Raw genomic sequence first — 14,545 nt, 5'->3', positions numbered from 1 at the left:
GTGAAGCATGGTGGTGGCAGCATCATGCTGTGGGGATGTTTTTCATCGGCAGGGACTAGGAAACTGGTCAGATTTGAAGGAATGATGGATGGCGCTAAATACAGGGAAATTCTTGAGGGAAACCTGTTTCAATCTTCCAGAGATTTGAGACTAGGACGAAGGTACACCTTCCAGCGGGACAATGACCCTAAGCATACTGCTAAAGCAACACCCGAGTGGTTTAAGGGGAAACATTTAAATGTCTTGAAATGGCCAAGACAAAGCCCAGACCTCAATCCAATTGAGAATCTGTGGTATGACTTAAAGATTGCTGTACACCAGCGGAACCCATCCAACTTGAAGGAGCTGGAGCAGTTTTGCCTTGACGCATGGGCAAAAATCCGAGTGGCTAGATGTGCCAAGCTTATAGAGACATACCCCAAGAGACTTGTAGCTGTAATTGCTGCAAAAGGTGGCTCTACAGAGTATTGACTTTGGGGGGGTGAATAGTAATGCACGCTCAAGTTGATGAAAAATATTTTGCAAAATGGTAGGCATGTTGTGTAAATCAAATGATAGAACCCCCCAAAAAATCTATTTTAATTCCAGGTTGTAAGGCAACAAAATAGGAAAAATGCCAAGGGGGGTGAATACTTTCGCAAGCCACTGTATCATGTGGTATGTATGCACAGAGGTGCAGTATGTCATGTGTTCTGCACAGAGGGTTATTGTCAATGATGTGCCCTTGCAGTGCTCTTTCAGTTGTTTCACTTCCAGGGAGAGGGAGTATTTGTCTGTCAACTGCCCACCTTTCATAAGAAACTCTACAGATCACACCTCTCGCATGCCCATCTTTCCTAGAAGGAATTAGCTCAGAATAAAAAGGACTTGTCACTGCTGGTGTTTGCTCCTATTATAGTGACGATCTCTGTACTACTCTTCTAAATTGAACTCTAAAACCTGTTAAAGGACAGGTCATCCACATAAATGTGAGAGGAGAGGCTGTGATAGCCCATTTCATTTCCATCTCAATTACTGATTTATAACTTCTTTGCACAATTGAAATAGATGTTGCCCCCACTGAATATATTCCCCACAGGTTAGATCTAGCACTGTGATTCTAAAAAAGGCAATGCAAGTAATTAGGGATGTAAAACTAATGAGCATGTGTAGGATTTATTTACCACATCATTTACCAGAGGTGAATGTCAAGATTATCCTGGTCTTTATTTTGATGTGTCACACATATACATTGAAGCCTACAATTTACAGATTAACCAACGGGCTGCTTTTGTGCATTAATGATTTGCATCTAAATACATTTTGAACAGGGAAATGCCTTTATTCCGTTTTTGCTTCAATCAGTCGAGAGCATGCCACTTCTGATTGATGCGTAAAATTGACAAAATAGTGCTGATAGAAATGAATAAATACATCTATAAATATACATTGAATAAATAAATCGATGAACACAACAATACATTAATTTAAATAATTCATTCATTTTAAATCAACTTGGCACCATAGACAGCTTGGCAAATGTATTAGGACAGGCTACGTACTGTTCGGGAGCATATCGTTTCTCCCATTGTAAATAACAACACCCGGTGGATAGAAAACCAAGGCTGGCTCTTCCGGACACAGGGCTAACGGAACCATCGCATGGCCGTGCTCGTCCTGTTCCGGCTTGGTCATTGCCGTAAACGGTCTCATGTTGGTCACGGATGGAGACGTTATTTGCCAAAAAAGTTTCTTCAAAGCCTTTCTGAACTCTCTTCTCATTAGACAATACAATATGGGGTTTAGACAGCTGTTGGAGTGCGCCAAACAGACAGACACTGGGAATATATATGCCTGCGTGGTGTAATATGCCCAACTAAAATGCACAACGTTGTGTTTTATAAGAATCCCCCAAGCCGTTAGTGCCTGGTTGGGCAACCAACAGAGGAAAAATGACAGAACCACTATAGTCACTGATTTAGTCACTTTGGAGCGTCTTTTTGCGGAGGAGGTGTTCACGTTCTTGGATGTGATGAAGCGCAGAAGAAGCAGGTAGCAGACGGAGATGATCCCCAGCGGGATTAGAAAACCGATCAGTACTTTTTGGCTATGGTAAAGTCCAAGCCAGAATTGTGCGTCGACAGTGTCTGGAAATTTAACAAGACACAGTTCCTCGTTGGAGACAGTCGCCGTTGTGGAAAACACCGCATGGGGCAAAGCTGCGAATATAGCAGCAACCCATATGACAATGCTCATAAAGCCTGCGGAGCAGCGCGGACGGCGCCGCCTGCTATTGAGCGCAGAAGCAACGGACCAGTACCGTGCCACACTCATAGCAGTCAGGAAAAACACACTTGCGTACATATTCATCGCTGTCACGTAAGACACTATCTTGCACATGGCTTTTCCAAAAAGCCAAGTGAAGTCCAAAGCGTTCTCTATTGCCCAAAAGGGAAGAGTTAATACAAACTGGAAATCAGTCACTGCTAAACTCGTCACGAAAAGGTTAATAGACGATTTTTTCCATACTTGTTTAGACTTCATTAGGTATAAAACAAGGATGTTTCCTATCAACCCCAAAGCACAGACCACAGAGTAAATCACAGAGATGATTATTCTCAGGACGGCGGATCCATCCCCCAGGAAATCAAGGGACTGGTTCGTTTCATTAAGCATGAAAGAGAAGTTCAACGCAGAAACAGGATAGAATCCGGAACCTTCCTCGGTAAGTTTCCCCTGCATCTCCGACCTCAACCCAGCACTGCTGCCGTTAAGAAAATCCATTCCATGCTCTGCCAGTTGCCTTGGATGTTAAGGGTATCCCAACTGTTGAGACGCACCTGCTGCAGCCTCGGCGGTCTCCCTATATCCCATGGGTAGTGTTCTTGTTGCCACTCGCTAACACACAACAACCTGCTAGATGTAAAATCCACTTTGAAATGGTCGACACCCGATCCCAGATGACAACTGCCATAAAAGTAAAAGTGTTTTCATACATGTATCCATTATAAAGTTTTGATAGAAAAACAAAACTTACAATGATTCTTTTTTTTTATAAATACAATTTATCACGCGTAAAATCGTGCGAAAAATCATGTGGTGTGACCAGTTATATTATCAAGACAACATGACGGGACACTTCCTCTGAGTGTTTACTGTAAAATGACTTGAAATGATCTGCTGGGGACGCGTTTTATTCAAGCGTCTTCGCGGGGATTGGACAATATGCCTTTCACGCATGTGCACTTACGGTCCGCAGTGCTGAATTCGGGCAGTTTATTTACTGTGCATGAGAGACAAAGGATCTATCAAAATCAAATAGTTTCTCCTCTGCTCCCCACTACAGTACATCTTTAATGGAACGACAAGGGAGTCCTAAACTATTTGAGCTCATGCATTAATCATAGACCTATGATTGGTATTACTCTGCCATTATTTCTGGAGAGCTCCGTATCACCTGCAAAACTTCAATATATTATAAAATTAAAAGTGTGGTTTCAATTCCACTGCCACATTATCCACAATTGTGTGAGAGAGCCATGATTTCCATTCAGACTTTCCACTAGGCTACAAATACCCCCCTTATTTAATTATATGTATATATAATTTTTTGTACCATCTCCGTCATCCACTCTAAATCAATTTCTGACAACTGTTGATGTAATTGACTGATTGTGCAGTGAGAGAATAATATAATCATTATCTTGATCATCCTCCTCTGTTTTACACCTTGACACTGTATAATTAACACTGATGCTGCCAACATTCATTGAAATTCCAATTAAATTATTGAATTCACTCATGAAGTGGAAAGTTGACGTTTAATTCAATTCAATTGCAACAATCTCCAAGTCATGGAATTGGAATTGAGTTGAAATTAGGCTCTTTGGACTGTTTGGATTGGAAATGAATTGGAATTGTAAAAACATTTAATCTTTGGAATTGAATTGAATTGGAATTCAATATTTGTACATTTCCAGTTAATGGAATTAATGCACTTAGTATCAATATTTAACTGCATGATTTATTTTAAATTATTTAAACTTTTATGTCTATATTTTCAGTACAGCTAAGTTGTCTGAACAGTGACATCATCAGCCTAAAAGCCTGAGGGAATTGAATTCAAATAGGAATTTGTGGAATTATTGGGGATAATATTGAATTGGGGTTGAATTCTTGAAATGGACCTAACAAAGGAACTGCGAGTAATTGAATTAACTCTGAATTCAAAGACTGACCTGGAATTTGAATTGAATTAAATGGCATTTACAAGGAGAAGGAATTGAATAACCATTTAATTTGTGTAATTATCCCCAACCCTGGCTGTTGCACCTGGATACCTGCACTGTATTGTATGTACATGGTACCACCTCCTATTGGATACAACCTGTAACGATCTTACACTACCATGGTAAATCATCACGTCACTCAGTGGGCAATCAAGGATTTTCTCTCACACACTATTCACATTCACTGCTTGTGTTATTCCATTACATTTTGACCTCTCTACTCTCTCTCTGCTTTTTTAATTTTCCTGAGTAAATGCCATGTGATAAGGAAGCGCGAGGACTGTAAATATTTCCAAGTGCTACAAGTCCTACGGTTATGTATGCACGAATGACTGTTAAGTCGCTTTGGCTAAAAACGCCTGCTAAATGGCATACATGAATGAAAAGTCAATATTCGGATATACTAAAGTTAATATTGTCACAGGTAGAGTCGGGAGAAATCCTATTCATACATCTGATGACTTTACTGAATTTAAAGTGGTGAATTTATCTGATCGGGATCCTCATACAAGCATGTACCTGGGTGGTCGACGCTCAATATTGTGCACAATCTAAATGTCAACTTTCAAAGCTACTGAATGAAGTTAAAGCTCACTGCTGTTTGGGCAAGACACCACAAGGTGGCAATCATCAGTTGACTACTTTTGCTGAAGAGTCAAATTGAAGCTATTCAGCAAGTCTCTCAGCACAGTTATTGGTATGCATGCAGAATGATCTGTGAGAATGTTTTTATTTATTGATCTACTATAATGAGAGTCTGGTAGTTGGGATGAGCAGGGTTACACACATGGTTTTAAAAGGATTTTGAATTCTGATAGAAGTCGTACAGTCTTGAAAAGGGAAGACATCAGGTGCTGACAACAACCATACCATCAAAGGACATGTTTTAATCTTCCTTAAGACATATCATGTTAACTGAGTCAATGCTATATAAAGATGAATCAGTTATTTTTGTTTTGGTGGTTTGTCCTCTCTGTGGTACTTTGAGCAGTGATGAAAAGTAAGAGATGAAAGGAGAAGAAAGCAGTTGTTTTCAATAGAGAACTGTGCTTCGCTGGCGAAGGCTTTGAATGACATAGTGTCAAGCTACAGCATATTCGCGTTTTAATGAAAAGCTTCAATTTAGTCCCAGAGAGAGAACCTGTTCCTCAACGGTAGAAGCACACGTTCAAAGGCTTTATCAAGACCCCATCTCTCTCTTTCACACACACACACACACACACACACACACACACACACACACACACACACACACACACACACACACACACACACACACACACACACACACACACGCGCGCACACGCACACGCACACGCACACAGAGCAATCCCAACAGAAGGATTTGAAAGACATTGTCTAGGTGTGAGTGCCTCACTTCAAGGCCTGCCTGTAATTCTTTACTATGTCCTCCTCTTGAGAATGGCCTCTGTCATTGTCACTTGGCAACCTCTTTCATATACTCTTGAGGCATTGAAACTTAAAATACGTCACTTTGATTCAATTGTCCCACCTTTCTTTGAAAACACATATTCAGCTGAAAGATGACAGCTGGACACCACCATGTTTTTCCCTGCTGCTTTCAACTACATTTATAATTTACATGATAAGAATTACCTCTAGGAAAAATAAATTGTGTGAGGTATTTCACATCCAAACTATAATATTAGTTATACCGTGATAATGCACAGGTATCAATTCATGGTCAATTCATTCAGACTATTCTATTTTTGTTTACCTCTAGGCTAATGGATGGCCACGGTAATAGAGCTGGTCAGAGTTGGAGCTGTGTCTGATGGGCTTTTAAACATGTATTTTATTTTCCACCTTATAGACGTTGGACTGTTATCCTTCCTGTTCTTGCCTTGGGGAAAATGTGTGGGAAGAATACATACAGTAGCCTCATCTCTGTTGTTTGTGTCCAGTTTCTTATGAGGTATAATGCCCTGTTCTGTTATTATCAATATGATAAAACAGTAAGCGAAAGATCATGTATTGTGTATTGTATTGTACACTCTTAGTTTCTTTTTGTCTATGGTATTCAACTCAGATGTGGGGAAGGGGGTTGTTATCCACAAGTCAAACACACAACATAGTCCCTATACCTTGTTTGAACGGTAAACCTTACGCTCTGAACTGGTGATCTGAATTCACACTGTCTTATGGTAGTGCTCTTGGTCCCAGGTCACCTGGCATGTTTTTTGTGTCTAACAGCAACTGTAACATTTGGCCCTTCAATAATTAATGAGGAGTTGCAGTCGGCTATCTTCATCTTTCATAACGGTTGTCTGCAGTACACTCACTTTAGTGTTATTTCATCACCGGCCATTGATTATACACCCATAGCATCTGTGGTGAAAGTAGAACAAAGACATTCTGAGCTGTAGTTGCTTTGCCTTGACCCCGTCGATGTAGATGTCAACCTTGAGTGCCCAAGGAACCGGATTGGGAGGTGTGTTGTACACCTTTGGCACAGCATAAAGAAAATTCTGGCCCTGGTGTTATATGAAGTTAAGTTATTGATAGTTAATGGTCTGTTTGTTTGCTTTGATAGAACTAACAGGAAAACAACATTAAAATGGCTTGAAGATGAAAAACTCACCACAGACAGTATAAAGATGAATATGTGTATAATCTACAGGTATGAGGTAGGCCTTTACACAGTGACATACACGTTAATTAATAATAGATTTAGCGAGACGCTTATCTCAGGTAAACGCGCCTTCAAATCGTTCTGAAAGGAGATGAAAGGTGATCTACTGTTGCACAGCGAGAAAACAACACCCTCATAGGGATGTCACGGAATGTAAAGGTAGCAGCCTGACAAACTCTGTCATAGGGCAAGTGGGTGACAGTGTTCTTTTTTTCCTGATGCAACTTTTCAGCAGTTCAACACACTTCAACACTTTTAACTCGGTGTGATTTGAATGTCTGTGCCTATTTGGGGGAAAATAAGAGAAGCTGAACCATCTGTTCAGTGGTATTGACTTCTGTGATTCTGACATTTTCTAACTAGAGAAAACATGGTGCTCAGCTTTTTGTTTAAGCTCTCAATAATAGACTTGAGAGGTAACGTCTTTTAAAGGAAACTGGGGGGTTGTAGCCTGGGGTTAGTCTGCGACATGGCCATGATTTTCTGCATAAAAACCCATCTCATTCCAAGCAGACAACCACTGATTGTCAGTGTCAAAGGCTTTTAAAAGTGGCTCATTTGCACAGTTGTGACTTTAAACTTACACAGCGCTGCCATTTCAAGAAGGACAATGTATAAAGCAAGACAATATATTTAACATCATTGAACATAGTTGAGATTTCTGTAGAAAAACATCACAGAGAGTAAATCAAGTCTTCAGACTCACACTGTCGGTTGTGCAAGGAAATTGTACATCACCGTCTGTTATGAACATTGAGGTATATAATTAACAGTTGTGAAAAAAAATGTATGCCTCAAGGGTGTGATCTCAAGGGGTGAAGACAAAAAAGGTGTGAGTGAAGAGTGTTGACAGGAAGCATGCTCTGCAGCGTCTGACTAAGCAGCGCTGAGCTGGGAAGAAAGCTCTTCCCTCAAGCTGCTTCTAAAACAACAGTGTTACAGCCTCAGAGGAAACAGCCTCAGAAAGGTATATCTCCATGGCCTAGACTGGTATAAAAGCAAGATTACTAACATTCTAGCACCCCACTGGGCAAAAACTGGTTGAATCGACGTTGTTCCCACATCATAAAAAAATGGAATCAATGTGGAAAACTGATTGACATAAAGGAATTGTGTATTTTTTTCACCCAACTTTTAACCTAAATCTAATGACAGGGTAAAACTGTTTGTTGATTTCACGTTGAATTCACATTAGTTGATAACTCAACCAAATGTATATCGAAACTAGACTTTGAACTGACGTCTGTGCCCAGTGGGGTAGCACTCATTTGAGCATGTCTTGAACTTATCTCAGAAGTTATCTCAGAAGTTCCTTCTTAAATCAAACCTTTATCCACTTATCTTGTATACCCTTTCAATGTTTACTCTGTTCTTAATTATACAATGCTAAAACACATGACACATTTCTCCAGCTCAAGTTGACATATTTTGCAAGCCGTGTAAAAGTGAGAGAGCAATGGTGTCAAAACCAAGGCATTGTCTGCAGGTGTTGTGAACAGCAGATGTGTTTGTAAAAACCACAAGAGAAACCTCACAGCAAATACAGAGCAATCTCAGCCCCCTTACCTCTCCTACTGAACACTCATAAAATGTGCTTTCTTCCATGGACTCAGTGAGTTGAGATGGAGAGATTCAACAGAATCATACGTTTTGGGGGACCACTGCTGCAAACCGCCCTCTTGATTGCCTCTGTTTGGAAATTAGCAGGTAAGGGTAGATAGACATGAAAGTTATCTTTCAACCTGTGCCTGGCTGTGTCACGTTGTGCCACTCTAAAGCGCTGTGCTGTATCTATTGTGACACATTGCGATGATGATGTCTTCTTCTCTCAGCTTGCTCGGAGGTTACAATCGTGGGGGGACATGAGGTCAAGCCTCACTCCAGGCCGTGGATGGTGTCCCTTCAGGTCAAGAACAGTCACGTATGTGGAGGCACTCTGATCCGAGACCAGTGGGTTCTGACGGCAGCTCACTGTAAGGGGTAGGTTAATTGGCTGATAACTTGGATTTAACACCATGTTAATATCTCAATTACTGAGTTCAGGCAAGGACACCATGTTTATTTTTATTTATAATGTTTATTTGGCAGTACAACAAAACATAAGTCTCAGAGTATGATAAGTGATACGTTGTACCAGATTTAGCTGAAAGCTAATTTACATCTGCAGTCCCCGGCAGGTGAACATATAAACATGAAAACATTATGTACAAACAGGCATTTAAAACCATAGAAAAGGACCTACATACTGTACATACACCATGCTTAGAAAATAAGTGCTTTTTTGCTTTTACCTCATTTGCATGTGGTTAAAGTATTTGGAAATGGCAGTTCAGAGGAAACGATGTAATGTGAACAAGAAAAACGTGGTCTTGAATTGCAGTGTCTTTGGTGAGTCTAAGAAATTCGTGGAAGCCGTCCTTGGAGCTCACTCTCTGACAAGCAGCAAAAACACACAGCGGGTAGCCATTGAGGAGTACTATGTGCCTGGCACCTACAGTGACAGAACCAAGGAAGATGACATCATGTTAATCAAGGTGAATTTATCACAGCAAAAGCATGCACTCTGGGGCGCTGTGCCTCATTAGTTGGTAAAACGGAATCAATAGTGATATAGTTGGTTGTTGTCCCGGATATAAAGTTGAAGTCGGAAGGTTACATACACCTTAGCCAAATACATTTAAATTCAGTTTTTCACAATTCCTGACATTTAATCCTAGTAAAACTTTCTTGTCTTACGTCAGTTAGGATCACCACTTGATTTTAAGAATGTGAAATGTCAGAATAATAGTAGAGAGAATGATTTATTTCAGGTTTTATTTCTTTCATCACATTCCCAGTGGGTCAGAAGTTTACATACACTCAATTAGTATTTGGTAGCATTGCCATTCAATTGTTTAACTTAGGTCAAACGTTTCGGGTAGCCTTCCACAAGCTTCCCACAATAAGTTCCTCCTGACAGAGTCAGGTTTGTAGGCCTCCTTGCTCACACACGCTTTTTCAGTTATGCCCACAAATTTTCTGTAGGATTGAGTTCAGGGCTTTGTGATGGCCACTCCAATACCTTGACTTTGTTGTCCTTAAGCCATTTTGCCACAACTTTGGAAGTATGCTTGGGGTCATTGTCCATTTGGAAGACCCATTTGCAACCAAGCTTTAACTTCCTGACTGATGTCTTGAGATGTTGCTTCAATATATCCACATAATTTTCTTCCCTCATGATGCCATCTATTTTGTGAAGTGCACCAGTCCCTCCTGCAGCAAAACACCCCCATAACATGATGCTGCCACCCCCGTGCTTCACGTTTGGGATGGTGTTCTTCAGCACGCAGGCCTCCCCCTTCTTCCTCCTAACATAAGATGGTCATTATGGCCAAGCAGTTCTATTTTTGCTTCATGAGACCAGAGGACATTTCTTCAAAAAGTACGATATTTGTCCCCATGTGCAGTTGCAAACCGGTAGTCAGACTTTTTTATGGAGGTTTTGGAGCAGTGGCTTCTTCCTCGCTGAGCGGCCTTTCAGGTTATGTCGATATAGGACTTGCTTTACTGTTGATATAGATACTTTTGTACCTGTTTCCTCCAGCATCTTCAAAAGGTCCTTTGCTGTTGTTCTGGGATTGATTTGCACTTTTCGCACCAAAGTACGTTAATCTTTAGGAGACAGAACGCGTCTCCTTCCTGAGCGCTATGACGGCTGCATGATCCCATGGTGTTTATACTTGCGTACTATTGTTTGTACAGATAAACGTGGTACCTTCAGGCGTATGGAAATTGCTCCCAATGATGAACCAGACTTGTGGAGGTCTACAAAAATTTTTTCTGAGGTCTTGGCTGATTTCTTTTGATTTTCCCATGATGTCAAGCAAAGAGGCACTGAGTTTGAAGGTAGGCCTTGAAATACATCCCAAGGTACACCTCCAATTGACTCAAATTATGTCAAAGTAGCCTATCAGAAGCTTCTAAAGCCATGACATCATTTTCTGGAATTTTCCAAGCTGTTTAAAGGCACAGTCAACTTAGTGTAAACCTCTGACCGACTGGAATTGTGCTACAGTGAAATAATCTGTCTGTAAACAATTGTTGGGAAAAATACTTGTGTCATGCACAAAGTAGATGTCCTAACCGACTTGCCAAAACTATAGTTTGTTGACAAGAAATTTGTGGAGTGGTGGAAAAATGAGTTTCAATGACTCCAACCTAAGTGTATGTAAACTTCCGACTTCAACTGTATTTGTTTATTGAAGATGCAATGAGGGCGCTTGCGTCATGCAGCGCAAGATACGTCAAGTCTGCATGTCATCTTCACAAGCTGATTACCTGATGCTTAACAGTTTTGTTCTTACAGCTGAAGATGAAAGTCAAGATAAACAGCAAGGCAGTGAAAGTGAAAGAGGTTTCAAAGTCTGGCAAAGACCTCCAGGTTGGCACACAGTGCCAGGTGACAGGATGGGGGGTGGTAAGTGCTACGGGTAGCATGCCGTCAGACACACTGCAGGGGGCAGAGGTGGACATACTGGACAGGAAGCTCTGTGACTGCTTCTACAACAGAAACCCTGTGATCACCCAGGACATGCTCTGTGCTAGCAACAACAAAAGACAGGCAGATGCTTGCAAGGTACGGTTGGTGGGGGAACTGATAGATCTAACTACATTGATTTCCATGTTGTTGCAACATACTGTGGGTGTTTTTTCAAGGGAATTTGTTGCATTAACCTTTGATCCAGTCAAATGCCATGAACTCTAGTTACCTGGTCCAACCAACATCCATGTTAACCTGCATGAAAGGTCAAATGTTTGTTGACCTTTTCCAGGGGGATTCTGGTGGTCCGTTGGAGTGTAAGAAAGCCTTTGTAGGCTTGGTGTCTGGAGGACTGGGCTGTGGCAACCCCAAGAAGCCTGGAGTGTACACCCGGTTCTCCAAAAGACACCTGGATTGGATCCACAAGATCATCAAACATCAATCAAACACCACCAACGTTGGCATACTGTAAGGATGTAATGGGTCAGACCATAGATTGTTTGAACTAGAATCAATTACAGTCCAGCTCCTAGGTCCCTAAGGCTCATACAATACATGTGTTTATGTCATCACCCGTTTGCCTCTCTGTTTAAAATAAAGAGTAACTGCAACTATTGTGGTGTTCACTTTTCCTGACAGTTTTCTTTTTCCTTCTAGAGCAGTGGCAACCCGTCATTTATGTATTTCCTTTAGGGAGACCGGTTGTCTTTGCTGGATCTCTATGTGTCAAACAAGATTTCTCTGTTGGACATCTCTGTGGGACATCAGCTTTAGCTATATACATTACCTCGCCGGCATCTCTGTTTTGAATAGCTTGAACAGTCCATGGGCGTCAGGTTACAACTGTATATCTGCTTGTGTGGTTCACACAGTTTGGTTACATTTCTATGCTTAACAATGTGAGCCCCAAATTTTTAGCAAAGAAACTATAACAAAAAAAGTAACTATTTGAGCCCCCCATTTTTAGCATAATAACAACAACATATTTTATTTGGGGGAGGGGGTTGCTTGTTTTGATTGTTATTTTGGCATTAATATGTGTCACATATCAGTTTGCAAACATGTAAAAAATAAAATAAATAATTGAGTTAATAAAGCTGCATACAACCATGGTCTCTTTTTTTCTTTCTTGAGTAAGACAGCTCCAAAATGCAGTTGTTTCTGTGGTGGTGTGGTAGCCACTGGAAAATACGGAGCGTAGGGGTTGCTAATGTTCTCTAGTTGCGCCGTGATTGGCTCAGGGTTCTGTCACTCATGGGGACACTACGTCACTGCCAAATGTAAGGGTAGAGCTTGAAAATTCAATCCCCTTGGGTGCTGCCATTGAGTTACATTAGAAGTGCCCATCCAAGAAGGCTCAAAGTCATTGGCCACAGATAAAATGACGTCAAATCACGTTATATCTACAGTAGCTTTGATTGGACTTACTTTGAAAATTTTAGCTAGCAGTCATCATCATGAATCAAGTCGATAATCTACTGGCAAATCCTTTTTTATCCTTGTCATGTGAAGAGAAATAATGAAGAGAAAATATAGATAAAACATTTCGGGCCTCATCGGCCATTGGACATAAACATTACACAACAAGTTAGAAATCGCAAATTCAACAATGAGTGGTTTGGAGGGAATCAGTGGCTAACTGCAAGCATTGCAAAGCAATCACTAGCCTGCTATTCAGTGGAGTGGGTGTGTGGTCCGAATTCTGGGTTTAAGGGTCTCTTTCCAAGCTTAAAATGGTAAACATTCAACACTGGCCATGCTGTCAAATCTAGCATAATTTCTGCTGTGCTAAAAACAACTGGAAACTTAGAACTGGGAAATCTGATTTCAGTGAGTTCAAGACAACTGGGAACTCTGGGGAAAAAAACGAGCTCCGACTGGGAAAATACGTTTTGAACAGTCATCCAACTCGGAAACTCTGGGTTCTTTCTAGAGGTACGACCTGAAGATCACTGATGTCATCATGATTTGACCTTGTTTTTTTCCCGAGTTCCAAGTTGTCTTGAACGCACCATAAATCCAGAGAATGCCAGACTTTGATGACGAAGTTTGATGACAAAATCTGCCCCCGAAGGACTGCCACGTCACCTTTCTGTTCAAGTGAGCATGTGTAAAATGTGCAATATGCCAGGGAGATATGTATACTGTAGCTAAGAAAGTAATACTAAGTGTGTGTTGTGTTGTAAGCTGTTAGTAGTCTATGTACCTCACCCTAATAATGTGTTCTATTTTCCCCTCTTAATTTTGCCTACTGTTCTGACTTGGTGGAGCACATGTAGCCTATAACCTGTTTTAAAGAATCATTGTAATGAAGAGCTTTCATTGTCTGCTTATATGCCCCCTTTATTTATCTTATGGTTCTGACTTGATGTACAGGGAGAATGCTGTAAGAACGGCCCATGTTCTGAATTCTGTCGCTGTACATTTCAAAAAGTGCTGAACAAATAGTTGTATTGACTACGCTTGTCCTAGCTCGCTCATTAATGTCTTAATCGAAATTACGGATTACCTCTTATCCGCTTGTCGTCCTCTTATGCCATAGTTTGTACATCTTAATTGTCAGTAGAAAACATATTTGTTTAAGCAAGTTAGCCATATCAGCTATGTTTTTTAAAAGGCAGTAAATGAGGCTGAATGAACTGTTTCACTGCCAGACAAGGCTCCGCTAATAGCCAGGTGTTGCAGTGGTAAAGTGTTGGGACTCTGCTGTTGGGACAGCTTTATGTAGGCCCTAAAAGTTTGTGGGCACAGTTTGTTACCGTTATAGTGCAATTCATGTATTGTTTAGTGTTGTGTTGTGTTGTGTTGTGTAGTGGCTTTGCTGGCATTCATCCCCCCCCAAAAATGTGTTTGCCCCAACAAGATTTACATGCTAAAATCACCACTGTTCTAGAGGATGCATGTGTGGGGCTTTTCAATGCATTCTCAAGCTGAGCTAAACATTAAGCGTTGGATGCCCTCTGTTGAAACCATGTAAATGCTTTGGTAAGTGCAGCACAGCACACATTTACATTATACAAATATGTAAAGAGTCACAGGGCAAGAATGAACTGCAAAGACCACAGCATAGACAAGCACAATAACAACTATTCACTTTTGTGTTGT

The 14,545-nt window shown here is 40.9% G+C and overlaps 2 protein-coding genes across 2 annotated transcripts; one reads left to right on the top strand and one right to left on the bottom strand.

The window, feature by feature from the left end:
* Positions 1-1,305: 1,305 nt before the first annotated feature.
* Positions 1,306-3,187, bottom strand: LOC115159325 (relaxin-3 receptor 1). Its single transcript, XM_029708911.1, has one exon. The coding sequence runs from the start codon at positions 2,761-2,763 to the stop codon at positions 1,534-1,536; it is 1,230 nt and encodes a 409-aa protein (XP_029564771.1). The 5' UTR covers positions 2,764-3,187; the 3' UTR covers positions 1,306-1,533.
* A 5,252-nt stretch (positions 3,188-8,439) lies between these two features.
* On the top strand, positions 8,440-12,550 carry gzma (granzyme A). Its single transcript, XM_029708909.1, has 5 exons — positions 8,440-8,628; positions 8,754-8,901; positions 9,302-9,455; positions 11,267-11,536; positions 11,733-12,550. The coding sequence occupies exons 1-5, from the start codon at positions 8,544-8,546 to the stop codon at positions 11,910-11,912; spliced, it is 837 nt and encodes a 278-aa protein (XP_029564769.1). The 5' UTR covers positions 8,440-8,543; the 3' UTR covers positions 11,913-12,550.
* The last annotated feature ends 1,995 nt before the right edge of the window (positions 12,551-14,545 follow it).

The sequence above is a fragment of the Salmo trutta genome, chromosome 23, assembly GCF_901001165.1.
Source record: "Salmo trutta chromosome 23, fSalTru1.1, whole genome shotgun sequence".
NCBI lineage: Eukaryota > Metazoa > Chordata > Actinopteri > Salmoniformes > Salmonidae > Salmo > Salmo trutta.
Note: the sequence above shows the minus strand (reverse complement) of the source record. Positions and strands in the feature narration are given on the sequence as shown.